Source organism: Pituophis catenifer, unplaced genomic scaffold (assembly GCF_029215685.1).
Source record: "Pituophis catenifer annectens isolate HBS135680 unplaced genomic scaffold, rPitCat1.0.hap2 SCAF_14, whole genome shotgun sequence".
NCBI classification, from domain to species: Eukaryota; Metazoa; Chordata; class Lepidosauria; order Squamata; family Colubridae; genus Pituophis; species Pituophis catenifer.
The window spans coordinates 12469083-12484222 of record NW_027256894.1 but is presented as its reverse complement, the minus strand read 5'-3'; the positions used below and the strand labels follow the sequence as shown (position 1 = coordinate 12484222).

The 15140-nt window shown below is 40.9% G+C and overlaps 1 protein-coding gene across 2 annotated transcripts in view; it reads left to right on the top strand.

Moving 5' to 3' along the window:
• NTRK3 (neurotrophic receptor tyrosine kinase 3) overlaps positions 1–15140 on the top strand; it is a 460742-nt gene that overhangs the window by 204049 nt on the left and 241553 nt on the right. The window contains exons 9-11 of one of the 2 annotated variants that reach the window (XM_070953879.1): positions 1172–1195; positions 4671–4738; positions 11370–11472. In XM_070953879.1, the coding sequence (XP_070809980.1) occupies positions 1172–1195; positions 4671–4738; positions 11370–11472 (195 nt within the window). The remainder of the gene's footprint in view (positions 1–1171; positions 1196–4670; positions 4739–11369; positions 11473–15140) is intronic. The other variant, XM_070953880.1, reaches the window with a different exon arrangement.

Below are 15140 nucleotides of genomic sequence, written 5' to 3'. Positions count from 1 at the left end.
CCTGCTTCCTCCCCAAGAGTAAAAAAAGAACTCTGGGGACTTCGCAGAGGGCTCTACCTGCCCTCGCTGGCTCTATCTCACATTTCCTTAAGGAAACGGAGTTTTTCGAGCCGCCTTTCAGCTGTAAAGGTGGCTCTTTACGGGCGAAGGGGCTGGCGGTCTCAAAAGACCGTCTAACGGCGACGGAAGCCAAACCGGAAGCCCCGAGCCCATTAAATCTTATGCTTGAAGAAGTTGTTAAAGGAGAGAGAAAAATGCATTTGGAATTTCTAGGCAGATAATCTTCTGGCTAAGGTCCAGTTCATACGAATAGCAAGTGTCGTTTTGAAACCATTTCCCCATATTGGCTGGGGAATTCTGGGAGTTAAAGTCCATAGGTCTTAAAGTTGCCAAGGTTGGACACTCTTTATATTAAGTTCTGTGGATGAGCAGAGATTTGAATACATTTCTGGTTTGGAAGACCAAATACCTATCCCAAATTCCACTCTGCAATCTAAACGAGCACAGAATACTTTGAATAAGTAGCTACTTACATACCACTTCTGAAAAGAGGACTGTATTGCCAACATGGTAATTAAAGGGGATGACTCTTGCATATAGTAGATTTTAGCACAGCTAATATAATTTCAATACGATTTTAGTTCACCGCCCTGTAATGGGGAAAGACTGCCTGATTATTAAATACCAAGAATTGATAGCTAAATTGGGCCCTTTAACTCCCATTATTTTTTTTTAAAAAAAATCTGATTTAAAGCAGTCAGCCTTCTAAAACAGAAAAAATATATATAGAGGAATGTTGTTAATAATGTCCTCTGTAAATTACTCCCCTCCCTCCCAGTGGTGGGATTCAAGTAATTTAACAACCGGTTCTCTGCCCTAATGATTTCTTCCAACAACCAGTTTGCCAAACTGCTCAGAAAGTTAACAACTGGTTCTCCCGAAGTGGTGAGAACTAGCTGAATCCCACCACTGCCCCCTCCCAAAAAAACCCTCCTTCATATGCCTTCATATACCCCATTTCAAAACATACGTGGACATTTTAAATCAGAGAATTCAATCAGTGGCTTACTGTTTACTGATAGCATCACAATTGTTCTCCAATGATGGTGATAACCATTTTATTTCTCTCTCTCTCCCCCCTTTGTCTTTACCTCTTTTTTGTTTTTTACAGGCATTCCAGATATCTTTGTCACATGTAAGTTTTTCCTTGCCTGTTTGATCAGACTACAAATTCCTCTGTATCACTCAGACCTTTCACCAAGGATTTTTGTTTTATTAGAACAGTAAGAACAAACTTTAGGCAGGTTTCAAAGGGCAGGGTGTCATCCCTGGGAGAAATCAGGAAAAACCTGAGCATAATAATTTTATGAACGTTATATGTCACCCGTTTCTCAGTGGCTCTAGATTGCTTATCAAAACATTGTTAAGGGTATAAAGGTAGCATGTTTGGCTAAAACTAAATATAGCTAACATGTGAGTTGTGTGGACACCTCCCTTGGCAAAGTGCTTCAATACACAGAGCTTTTAGGGTGTCCAATCAAAGCATTGAGAGGTCCGGACCGGATTGAAATAACTGCTTCTTTTAACTTGATAATCAGACCTATACTAATGTTGTATGTTAGAATAGAAATAGAATAACAGAGTTGGAAGGGACCTTGGAGGTCTTCTAGTCAAACCCCATGCTTAGGCAGGAAACCCTACACCACTTCAGACAAATGGTTATCCAACATCTTCTTCAAAACTTCCAGTGTTGGAGCATTCACAACTTCTGGAGGCAAGTTGTTCCACTTATTAATTGTTCTAACTATCAGGAAATTTCTCCTTAGTTCTAAGTTGCTTCTCTCCTTGATTAGTTTCCACCCATTGCTTCTTGTCCTGCCCTCAGGTGCTTTGGAGAATAGCTTGTCTCCCTCTTCTTTGTGGCAACCCCTGAGATATTGGAAGACTGCTATCCTGTCTCCCCTAGTCCTTCTTTACATTAAACTAGACATACCCAGTTCCTACAACCGTTCTTCATATGTTTTAGCCTCCAGTCCCCTAATCATCTTTGCTGTTCTTCTCTGCACTCTTTCTAGAGTCTCTACATCTTTTTTACATTGTGACGACCAAAACTGGATGCATTATTCCAAGTGTGGCCTTACCAAGGCATTATAAAGTGGTATTAACACTTCATGTGATCTTGATTCATACAACTCACATGTTAGCTATAATTAGTTTTAGCCAAACTTGCTACCTTTATACCCTTAACAATGTTTTGATAGACAATCCAGAGTTAACATATTGTAGATCAAAGATAAATGATTGTTCATCGCTAACTTTTGGGACTCTGGTGTTGCATCCCTTCCAAGAGTGATTTGACTTGCATTGGGGAATGAATTCGATTTGGAGTGAAGCGGAATGAAGTGACACAACCCTATGCATGCATTGTGTGCCTTCACACAACTCGGGCTGGAGTTGCTTTGCTTACCTGCAGCTTGTTGAACAAATCATGATGTGTTGGTTCTGCATTGCATAATAAGTTGTAAACTAACCGTAATGGCTGAATTAAGGCAAAGCCAGAACTAACCAAACCATAGCATGTGGGGGTGACATTTTAATTTAAAAATTTGATTCTGCTCATATGGATAACTTTTTTAATTTCAGCCTGATGGAATAATAGCCTTAATCTTGAATCTGATTCAAGGTGTTAAACCAACTCACATAATAAAGTCTAAATGAATTGGAGGGCACGAAGATGAGAAAACAAATATTTGGAATTCATAGAGGTTGAACCATTAAAAACACTTCATCACTAAAAAAAAGCAAGAGTGCCACACTTCACTTTTAAGAATTTCAGTGACACTTCACTCTTAAGAATTTCAGTGAGATTCTGTATTGCTTTGGGGGAAAAAAAGGATTTAAAGCACATTTCCTTTCATCCAATTGAATTTTTCTGCAGATCATTAGTATTTTCTAATTTGCTAAGGGAAAACTCCTAACTTAAGTTATGAGTGCTTATATAGCTAAAAAGGGATGCAGTGGCTTAGTGGCTAAGACACTGAAGCTTCTGCCAACGTAGCAGTTCAAAAGCACATAAAAAAAAACGCAAGTAGAAAAATAGGGACCACCTTTGGTGGGAAGGTAACAGCATTCCGTGCACCTTTGGCATTTAGTCGTGCCGGTCACATGACCACGGAGACGCCTTCGGACAGCACTGGCTCTTCGGCTTTGAAACGGAGATGAGTATCGTCCCCTAGAGTCGGAAACGACTAGCACATATGTGCAAGGGGAACCTTTACCTTATAGCTAAAACAGTATGAGCCTTTCCTGGGATTTAATGGAAGTAAAAATGAAAGAAATGTGGGCACTGAGGGGAGAATTCATAAAAAGCCTTGTGAAGATTGTACATTTTCTCATGGATCATGAAAGGGAAAGCTAGATGAACGAAGGGATCAGAATATTGAGAAAAAGGCACAGCCACCCGTTCACCTGACTAGGAACACTCCATACTGTGATATTTTGCTGATCTGTTTCACAGATTAGCTACTGTATATCATTTCAGAAGAAAACATGACAGCCCCTGAAAAGTGAATATGTACCTTTTGACAAACAAGTGTAAATTGTCATCAGATTAAGGTTACTGATTTTTTTTTAAAAATAAGGGGTGGGAAAAGAGAGATGGCTTCCTTTCTTCTTTCATGCAAATAAAGATTGGGATTTTCTGCGATACAGGAGAGAGAGAGAAAAACCTTTTCCCAGGGACCGACAACTGAAATTTAGAATTTTTATGAAACATGGAGGTTCAAGAGTTGGGATCTAAATGACCCAAGCTAGTATACCAGCCAAGACAAGCTCAACTTGGTCATGTCCTTCCAAGTCTAACTCTGCATCCCTTCAGTTTTTTGTTTTTTTTAAATTGTTTGTCAGCATTTGGATGCCTATTTTAGGGTGTTACTCTGAAATGATGTTGAATTATAGTCCCCTGTGTTTTTTTTCACCAACGGTTAACAGAGATTGCTAATTTAGGAACATCAGCAGAACAATTAATTGAGATAAAAGTGACAGCAGAGAGGTAGGAATGTCCAAATAACAGCATCAACCTGGAAATAAAGAGACTGTTTTAAAAAGCTTCCTGAGTAAAATAGTCATTAATACAACTTGGAGTAGTGAGCAGGGGGGGAAAAATGGGAAAAACATAAGAAGAATCAAAGTCTATCCAAAAATACAGGATGCTTCAACTGGATGTGGGAAGGAAATAACTTTATAAGACAATATTGGGGTACTACCCTGGGGTGAAATCCAAAATTTTTCCCTACCAGTTCTGTGGGCGTGGCTTGGTGGGTGTGGCAGGGGAAGGATACTGCAAAATCCCCATTCCCTCCCCACTCCAGGGGAAGGATACTGCAAAATCTCCATTCCCACCCCACTCTGGGGCCAACCAGAGGTGCTATTTGCCGGTTCTCTAAACTACTCAAAATTTCTGCTACTGGTTCTCCAGAACCTGTTAGAACCTGCTGGATTTCACCCTGGTACTACCACAATGGGGTAGGTATAGGAAGGAAGGAACAGGGATTTTTCTAAGAGTGAATCATATATACATACACTTGTGAAATAAAATATTCACCCTGTATGTACGTGTTTCTCTGAACTGTGAAATGAACTTTTTTCTTCTTTTGTTCCTTTGGTTTCAGATGAGTACAGTCCAAGTCCCTCCCCTCTCATCACAGTGACACATAAGCCAGAGGAAGACACATTTGGGGTAAGATGCTTGTGACTTGACAATGGGAAATAAGTTTATCTTAACCACTGGTTTATACTTCGTGGGTTTCTGTGGGAAACGCAGCTTAGCACCTTGTCTACCCAGAAATATTGTATGAACCACAATTACTGTGTTCCCTTGAGATGGTAAGTCAAAGCCCAACTAACCCATTCATATCATCCACAATCCTTGCTAGGGTCCTGGTTTACTACCATGTTTTCCCGAAAATAAGACCCTGTCTTATATTTTTTTGAACCCTGAAATAAGCGCTTGGCCTTATTTTCGGGAAGGTCTTATTATTTGGGGGCGCATGGAGCGAGACAGGGATCCTCTTGCCATTCTTACCTGATTTCCAGCTCTGTCTCCCTAACCCTAACCAGAGGAAATGGCGGGGAACGGCTGCGCATGTATTTAAATATTTTTGGGGAGGGCTTATTTTTGGGGAAATAAGGTACATATTGTAAGTTGTCCTAGAATGGTGTTTCTGGGTAGAACAAAGTCATTTGTATGATTGTAGAATCAAACAAATATCATCCTATCAGTCTCCTTTGGACCACTCCTCTTTAGAATTTGTACCTAGGAAATTTTAGAAGACTTTGTTTTTGCCTCATTGTTACGGAGCATATCTGGTTGTGAATGTTGTTTGCTGTGGATGCAGATGGGTCATGCAATAGAATTATATGTGAAGAAAAATAGGTGGAAAAACTGGTGTTTCTATGCTAAATCTGAATATGGTTGCGGAATCCACATCATCATCTATCTCTGAACCAGAGATGGGTTTCAGCAGGTTCGGACCAGTTCTGGAGAACCGGTAGTGGAAATTTTGAGTAGTTTGGAGAACTGGTAAATACCACCTCTGACTGGCCCCGCCCCCTATCTATTCTCTGCCTCCCGAGTCCCAGCTGATCAGGAGGTAATGGGGATTTTGCAGCATCCTTCCCCTGGAGTGGGGAGGGGATGGAGATTTTGCAGTATCCTTCCCCTGGAGTGGGGTGGGAATGGAGATTTTACAGTATCCTTCCCCTGCCACGCCCACAATGCCATGCCCACCAAGCCACACCCACAGAACCAGTAGTAAAAGTTTTGGAAACCCACCACTGCCCTAAACATGTAGACCAGGATTATCAAACTCACAGCCCGCAGGCCGGATGCATCATGCCCACACCTGGTTTAGCAAAGGGGAAAAAGTCGCGATACATCATGTGATGGCACGGTGATGACACTCGTTTGACAGCCCTGATGTAGATCATACGGTGTCTTAGATGATGGCTTGATTACTTTGGAAGACTATCACCGAGTTGCAACCTTCCAAAGCTTATTTTAGTTTAGGGTACCGGTAGTATATGAATCTAACCACTGAATATTTGTGTGCATTCAGCTTGTTGAACATAATGTACTAATTCCCAGGAAGATTCCTCCATATCTGATTTGTAATAAGCATGCTTTCCCATTCTTAGGGCCGTTTGATAAAACACAGCAAAAACCGATGTTCAAGAATTCCTTGGGGTATCACCACTTTGGAGAGAGGAGAGATGCTGGGGCGGAAAAATAGTTGAATGAGCAAACACAATCCCAGGGCAGAGAAAGATGTCATATCTTGTTTTTGCTGTGGTGCTCATGTGCATTGCATGCAGGTTGTGTTTCCTTAAGGACAACCATCGTGCAAAGTTCTCCTTCCCCCTGGCCTGTTTTGGCTCCCCAACTTTCCCGCTTGTAGAAAACAAAGCGAAAGGAAAAAAAAAATACTAGGCAGATCTGATAAAGCACAACATGTATAAAATATGAGGATTATTCCAGACTGGAGAAGACAACAGCCTGCAAGCGGAAAAAAAAAAAAAACACCTCTATTTTATGCAATGTGTATTTCGTTTTGAAAAGAAGTAGGGTTTGCAGTCAAAAGCACAGAGCAGGAAGAATATTTTCCCAATACGGGAAGGTAGATCTTTTAAGAGAAATCTTTCTGTGCACCCAAAAATGAAGGATAAATTATCTGTCAATATGTTTACCAGAAAGTATGAGAGCTGCCTCCAGCAAAACTCATTTTCATTCTCTTCTCTTTTGTTTCTCTCCTGTCTTATTTATGGATCCTGTTGCTATCTTTTTACCCTTTCCAAAACTTTTTCAGTGATTCACAACTTCTTCGGCTGTTGGCCTTTGAATGTTGTCCGTGGGTCATTTTTCTCATTAGGTGGCAAGAAGGCCTGGGCCTCCCACTTTGATGGGGGCCGCAGCAAAATCTCGTGTCTCTGCTGAGTGTGCCAACATGACGGACCTCTTGGTCAAAATGACTTGATCTCATTTACACATTGCTTCATTTGTAGCTGTTAGCAAACTCGCCCTTACAAAATCTGGAATGTGTGAAATGCCCTTAAGTGATTAAAGTCATGTCTCTCCTAACGATTCACAGATGAATCTAATGGCACTCTTACACAAAACCCTTCTTATATCAGGAATTACCGTCCAACGCAAACAAGATTGCAACAACAGAGGAAGGACTGGTTGTGGTTATTAAAAGCAAATAACTTCAGTAAGGCACAAACAACTTGTACGACAGGAATCTCCTCCATCCGATGAATCCAATTCCAGTTCATAAAATCTGTTTTATAAAGGTGACTCTTTAAGATGTCAAGATGTTCAGGTGCTTTTAATATAACTGCCTTTTTGTATAAAACTATCATAAAAGGCCCTTCTTTAACTGGTACACTGATTGTAATGCTGATTATATTTTCCTACCAGTACTTCCCATTTATGACTGTGGTGTTTTGGTGCCTTAAAATGTCTGCTAGCTGAATTGATTATTCTGTAAAGTATCATAAGCCCTTTGGCATTTTGAGGGCTGCTGGTTTAAATATAGAATGTTTTGATTTAAATGGCCTTCAGCTTCTCCATTCTCTTTGGCTTGTTTTGATGCAGAAGGAAAGTTCACCAAGGTGTATAAATGGAAATGGAAATTGGTTCCCAGCAATGATTGATGCTAGGTTTCAGATTAGCTCCACAACTTTGACCACTATTGGTCCCAACCAAATGGCCTCTCTTGAGCATTAAGAAAACTACATTTCCACATAAATGTATTTATTTTAGTTTCCCCCTCAGTATTTATTGTATCAATATAATGTGGTAGTTTTTGGTAAATAAATACTTTTTTATCAGTGTAAAAGAATTATTTAGCTAGTTTGGGATTTGTTTAGGCCTAACTGGTTTTAGATCTTATAAGGGTGATACTACAACTTGGCTGTAGTTGCACTCCTGAACATAATTACATCAGGATAAGTTCTGTACTGCAATGGGACTTAATTCTGTGTGGACATAAACAAGCATATATAACCTGAGAGAAGGTTATAGATGAGAAGAACCCATCTGGCGTGGTAATTAAGGTATCAGGCTAGAAACTGGGAGAATGAGTTCTAGTTCTGCCTTAGGCACAAACCATCTGTGTGACTTTGAGCCAGTCACTCACTCTCAGCCCTAGAAAGAAGGCAATGGCAAACTACTTCCAAAAAACATTGCCAAGAAAACTTCAGAGACAAGTTGAGACTGTCACCAGGTCACTTGAAGGCACTAAAAAACATTATTTTTTTTAAAAAAAAATCTGTTGGACTTTATATCTGAGGTATGATTATTGGTATAGGGGCATTGGCACCCTCCATTTCTCTACACAAGCATCTTTCATGCAAATAATATTTTAAAAGAGGATCTCATTCATTCATTCATTCATTCATTCATTCATTCATTCATTCTATATGATTGCTCATCTAACCATAGTGTCAGAGCATTTGCAGCGTTTTGCAGACTACTATTAGGAGACAACCCAGGAGCAAAACACAGCACACAGAGACTTAGACGTTTAACAGTGGTTTATAAACAAGACATATACAGAAATGGTATATGTGGTTGCAAATACCTCACTAGCAATTAAACTTCTTCTTAACTCTACACGGAGAGAGCTCAGCAATCAATACCGGACACAAGGAGAGAGAATACGCCCTCTCCTGGCTGAAAGTTATAAACACCTTTTAAAGGGGTAGAAGACTTGTGTGGACCCCATCAGAGTCTTAAAGAGGCTATACCAGTGCTGATTCATTCTCATTGCATCAGCCTTACATTTCATCAGCTTTACAGTTGCATTAGCCTTACATTGGCTGGTTAGCTTTAAATCATCATTACCCTGACACATAGTAACTCTGGGACTATATATACACACTACACACATACACACCAAACTGGTCTGCCACTAGTTAGCAACTTCATATGCTCCAACTAACAGTCTGAACTCCATGCATGAGAATACATCCAGATCTTCTGTGAAAAACCAACAGGATTGAGGTCATTCAAATCACACAGGGAACGGCTTTTTAAGGGGCAAGTGCCAGCCTTTAGTATCTGATCCTAACAGTTTAATATTTTTGGAGTAAATGCCAGCTGTAGCATGCTTTTATTTGCATATTATAACAAAATTGTTCCAGACCTCTTAACTCTGCAGAAAGTCAGCAATCACAGTTGGTAATGGTACAGCCTTTTAAATCAATATAATAATAATTCATTTACGTACTATTCCATTTTTATACCATACTATTATAATTCATATACTTGCAATATTAATATTACACATAGATTATTATCTGTAGATCTTGATGACATAGTCATTTTATAATTCATGTTAGCTTTTAAAATTTAACCTCAGTTAGGAATCTATACTTCTGCCCAGATTATATAAATCTCCACTATATTCACTTTTCTCTTTCAAACGTAAAACTTAGCATCTTAGTTTTAAGACTGTTACACTGTGAGTCTCTTAGAGCAAAACTTAAAAGGAAATAAATAACTAAATAAACACCTAAATAATGATATTAAAAAATTAATTCGTATGGTTGATCTAAATTTTAGTCCTTTTTTGTATACTTTTGATAATTATTATGGTGGGATGGCTGTAATTGTATTTTTGAGTATTATATTGGTCGATGATCAAAACAAAATGACTTGATCCAACAGCAAAGGGCACAATAGTAATTAAGCTCAAATATTGGAAGGTATTCAACTCAAACCAGTTGAATTCTAGAGCGATAATAAATTTAATTTAAAAATTTCCAGGAATTGAACAGTGTGCCCAACCTACCTAATATTTAATTCTGAAGGATCTGTTATTAATTTGATGGGGAAAAAAGTTGAATGGATATTCCATGTTCTGCTATAGCTTTATCCTTTTCCTTGCTCCTTGAAGGTTTATTTTTCTGTTATGTATTTCTTGAGTTTATCTCTTTCTTTCTCTCTGAATCATACATGCATGTATATGTGTATGTGTATATGTGTGTATATGCATATGTATATGTATATGTATATGTATATGTATATGTATATGTATATCAGGGGTGGGTTCTACTTACCTTTACTACTGGTTCGCAACAGGGCCATGCACGCTTTTCTGCAGAAGCGTTCTGATGACGTTGGGGTCGGTGGGCAGAGCCTCCCGCTGGTTTTACTACTGGTTCTATAGAACCAGTCTGAATTGGGGACAACCCACCACTGATGTATGTGAATGTGTGTGTGTGTGTGTGTGTGTGTTGTGGGCTTCAGATCCTTTAGCAATGGGTTCGCTACCCCGTTGTTGGGTGGGTGTGGCCATGGTGGGCATGGTCTAGTTGGCCGCCTGCACCACGGCAGGGTATGTGTGTTTTCCACCCTCCCCAGGCTCCTGAGGCTTTTTTTGAACCTCCAGGAGGGCAAAAACAGCTTCCCCCAAAGTCTGGAGGTCCTCCGGAAGCCGGAAACAGACCTATTTCCAGACTTCCAGAACTGTAGGTAGGCCCATTTATGCCCTCCCAGACCCTCTGTGCAGCCCCTGCACTTACCTAGAATGATGAATGGGCCGCGTGGAGACTCCTGGGAGGGGAGGGGCGGGGTGGGCATGGCCAGCTAGGGGTGGCATTTGGGGGTTCTCCCAAACCCTGCCAAACCCCCAGGAGCCCACTAGGGTTATATATGTAATGGTAGTTTAATACTCTGACGATGTCAGCAGATGGCTGACGAAAGCTTAGTTAAATAAAAATTTTAATTATTTTAAAATTTAAAGTTTCGGAGCTCGCAGGATGTCTGCTTCTTTCTTTACTAATATACGTGGAACTTGTATTTTTAGAATAGTTTGTAATACATACATACATACATACATATAAAATTTATATTTGGTATAAAATGGTTTGTCATGAATGTGACTGCTTGAGAGCTCCTGGATTGGAGCTGAAAGGCAAAAGGGAAGCAGTATGCTCCCTCCCACATGCTGGGGTAGACAAGGTGTCTCGATAGAAAAACACTTTATATATAAGTGTTTTTCTATCGAGATACCTGATTATCAATGAAATATAAATTTGATATATATGCGTGTGTGTATGTGTGTACACATACATACACACACACACACTTCCCCTTCATTTTAATATATAAGAGAAACTTATAATATTTATGTTGTTTTTACCTTATTTGACATGAAGACAGTTTAATTATTTTAATGATTTGATTACTTGCAGAATTCCCATGCAAAAATAATAAATTACATCTATTAAGACAAACGTATGCATTTGAATGCAAGTGATTTTGAGAATTCAATGATCCTCTAACATCCAGGATATTCTTTTTATAGGTCTCTATCGCAGTGGGTCTCGCGGCGTTTGCCTGTGTCCTCCTGGTGGTCCTATTTATTATGATCAACAAATATGGACGGCGATCAAAGTTTGGAATGAAAGGTACAAATAAATCCTTTTCACCCTTCCCCCTTCAATGAAGTCCATGCTGGTAGAGGTAGGTGGGAAAGGTAAATTGTGGATTTTCTGGGTGTATTTTGGTTCAGGGATTGCAAATAACTTCATATTGGGAAGACAGCTGTGTGGTGGAAACAGGTATACCTTAAAGCTAGTGGAGCCAAATCAGGAAGCTCCCAAGTACTGTATGTACTGTATTAGAAAGAATAGAACTCAGAAAAAGCAGAAGAACTTCTGGGCTTTTATGACTGGGACTCATCAGTGCTAGTTGTTGGTTTGTTATGTATGTCATCCCAGACTTCAGTTTGTAAATGTACTAGTAAGTCATAATGGATTCACTGACCGAATGGAAGTCTCAGTGGCTCCAGTCTCAAATACTAAATGGCAATTTTAGGGAAGAATAATTCACCATTAACACCATAAGGAATGTGGTTATGGTTCAGAATCAATGCTGAATTGAGTGCTGGGGGTTCTTCTTTTAGACTAGGACAGGGGTCAGCTCTGGAGCCGCATGTGGCTCTTTCACCCCTCTGCTGCCGTTCCCTGTCACTCCAAGTATCACTCACAACCGCCAATCTGCGACACCCACCGGCACACAATTTATTGAGCTTTTCAACCCCCAGTAGGCCAACCATGGATAAATCCAAGAAAAGAAAAGTTACAGAAGAAAAGAGAAAGTTTAATTCAACTACATATGCTAGTTTTGTGGCGCTCAAGAAATAGTCAGGCACAGGAAGGGTTTTGTGGCTCCCGGTGTTTTCTTTTCTGTGGGAAATGAGTCCAAATGGCTCTTTGAGGTTTATGGTTGCAGACTCCGGGACTAGGATTATGTGGCCATCACCAGGAGAAAATAGGACAGCATAGAGCCGGGGTGGGTGGGCAGGCCCACCTGTGATTTCCACTACCGGTTTGCCTGAACCGCTCCGAACCGGCTGAATACCACCGGTGAACTCATCCCCTCTAACCACACCGCTGATTGGATTGAGTTACTTGCCTGGCACGCTGCCCTCTCCCTGTTCTTCCAACCAAGTCAACTTGTTGTAGGTTGAAGTATTGGAGTACCCAGGTCTGGAAAGCAAATTGAATTGCAAGGACATTGCTAGTTGCATGACGTACCAAACCTGACGGGACATTCAATTGTTGGCATTCTTTATGCAGGCAGTCAACCATCATTGCTAACCCAAGTCCGTGAGAAGGACTGCACCCCAACCCGCAATACAATTTATTACTGTATTGTATTGTATTGAATAAGTGATGCGGTGGCTCAGTGGCTAAGACGCTGAGCTTGTCGATCGAAAGTTCGGCAGTTCAGCGGTTCAAATCCCTAGTGCTGTGTAACGGGGTGAACTCCTGTTACTTGTCCCAGCTTCTGCCAACCTAGTAGTTCGAAAGCACGTAAAAAATCCAAGTAGAAAAAATAGGAACCACCTTTGGTGGTAAGGGAAGAGCATTCGGTGCGCCTTTGGTGTTGAGTCATGCCGGCCACATGACCATGGAGAGGTCTTCAGATAGTGCTGTCTCTTCGGCTTTGAAACGGAGATGAGCATCGACCCCTAGAGTCGGGAACGACTAGCACATATGTGCGAGGGGAACCTTTACCTTTTTATTGTATTGAATACCCAAGTAGTAAGGTCTTCCAAGCACAACATATGTCCACATATAGATCCTCATAAGGAATAGTTTAATATTTGTGGGGGATAATTGTTTAGAGTGTGGCTAATGTCATAATTACACTGTGCCTTTTGGAAGAATGTGGAAGAGGTGTAACAAATAGCTGGGATTCACTCTCTTTTGGCTACACTTCTCTGGTTAAGTTGTAGCCTCCTCTATTTCTCTCATAAATCACAGACATAAACTTCCCTCTGCAGAGTTAATTCTTCTTCCATTTTAGTGGCTTGGTTTTTTTTATCAGCGAGGCTGTTAAGCAGAATCTGCAGTACATGAAGGTGTCTCAAACCCAGGATGGCTGCATTTTCCTGCTTTGATTTATCTAGTCAATAACTCTCTATAAGTACAAGTACAAGTTGAAAATCTTCCTATTTATTTATGTAGTTATTCCTTCCTGTTTTTTCCTATTCCTCCCCCCATCTTCCTCATGTTCACGCTTTTGATTCAGGGCACTTCTCCTGAAAAGATCATGTTGAGATATTAAAGCTGGAAAAAAAAGCTCCCACATCCCTCCATTGTGGTTGCCCACGTGACTGGTTTAATTGTGTGGGATTCCTTCTTCATTAGTATTGAGTTAAAGCTCATCTGAGTCATTTGTTAGTTTAATGGCACACATTTCAATTTGCTAAGCCGAGTCAAACAAACAATAATACTATTTCCTCTGCAGGGTATTACATGGGGAACTACCTCTTCTCAAACACCCTCGTCCAGATTATTAATCAGGCTGTGCATCGGTTAACATGTTTTTTTGCTTGTGTTCCCAGGTACAATTCAAAGCGCAGGCTTTGAATAGCAATTAAGTTTGTCATTGCAAGATTATTAGGCCCTTTGGGGAGGTAGGCAGGGAGTGAGGAAGGATTGAGAGCTGACGAAATAAGCACGGATTCCCCTGGCCAATTTTGGAAGGTATTTTCTAATAGGAGTGGGATTTAAAGGGAGATCTTGGCAGTCATTCTTTCATTTGAAGTTGTGCTTCTCTGCTGCCTTGATGGAAGCCTGTGTGTAGGATTGATTGAGAATCTCCATCGACAAATCCTATGTGTGGTTTGGTGGTTGCCATTCTCCCTCTGTATCAAGAGCCCTCTTGAGACGATACTTGCAAAATAATAATAATAATAATAATAAATCTAAAGCACTGTTTTCTGCATTGTGAGATGAGGAATGATTGAAAGGTATAATTTAAGATGAAATCTGCAACGTAATGTAGGTGTCAGCTTTGGAAGCCATATTAGGCAGTGGTGGGTTCCTCCCGGTTTGGTCCGGTTCGGCCGAGCCGGTAGCGGTGACGATATGACGTCACCGAACCGGTTCTCCCCCCCCGCGCCCTCCCACCCCCCCACCCACGTTATTCTTACCTTTTATTTGGTCCCACCCCCAATCTATTGCTGCCTCCTGAGTCCCAGTTGATGACTAGAGGGAAAAAAAAATGTTTAAACTCTTGCCGCGGGGCTTTAAAGGGCCGCCCTACAGCTGATCAGTGTTAAAAGCAAACAAATGAGTCGGGTCGTAAGTGCGAGGACCTTCCAGAAATGACTCTGACCAGCTAGCCACTCCCACCTAGTCACATGACCTCCAAGCCACACCCACAAAATAAGCCACGCCCACAGAACCGGTAGTAAAAAAATTTAGAACCCACCCCTGATATTAGACCACCTTCCATGCTGCCACCTTCTCGTGTGTGGGAAAAGAGGAGGGGGGATTTAGTAGAGGGGTTGTTTGTAGACATAATAGCATTCTTCCTGTTGGTCAAGGTCAGGGCGATCCTGCATCTGGAGAAGGAGTGGTCGGAGTGAGGTCTGGAGATGGGACGGATGGTGATTGGAACATGTGATCGACTGAGGAGTGAGGGGATGATTTGGGGGGTTTCTGGAGGCAAGTTGTTCCACTGATTAATTGTATCTCAGTTGGAAAAGCCCCAAGAAAATTATTTGTCAGATTTCACCCATTTCTCTGACCCATCCATATGAGAGATGCAAACCCAGGAA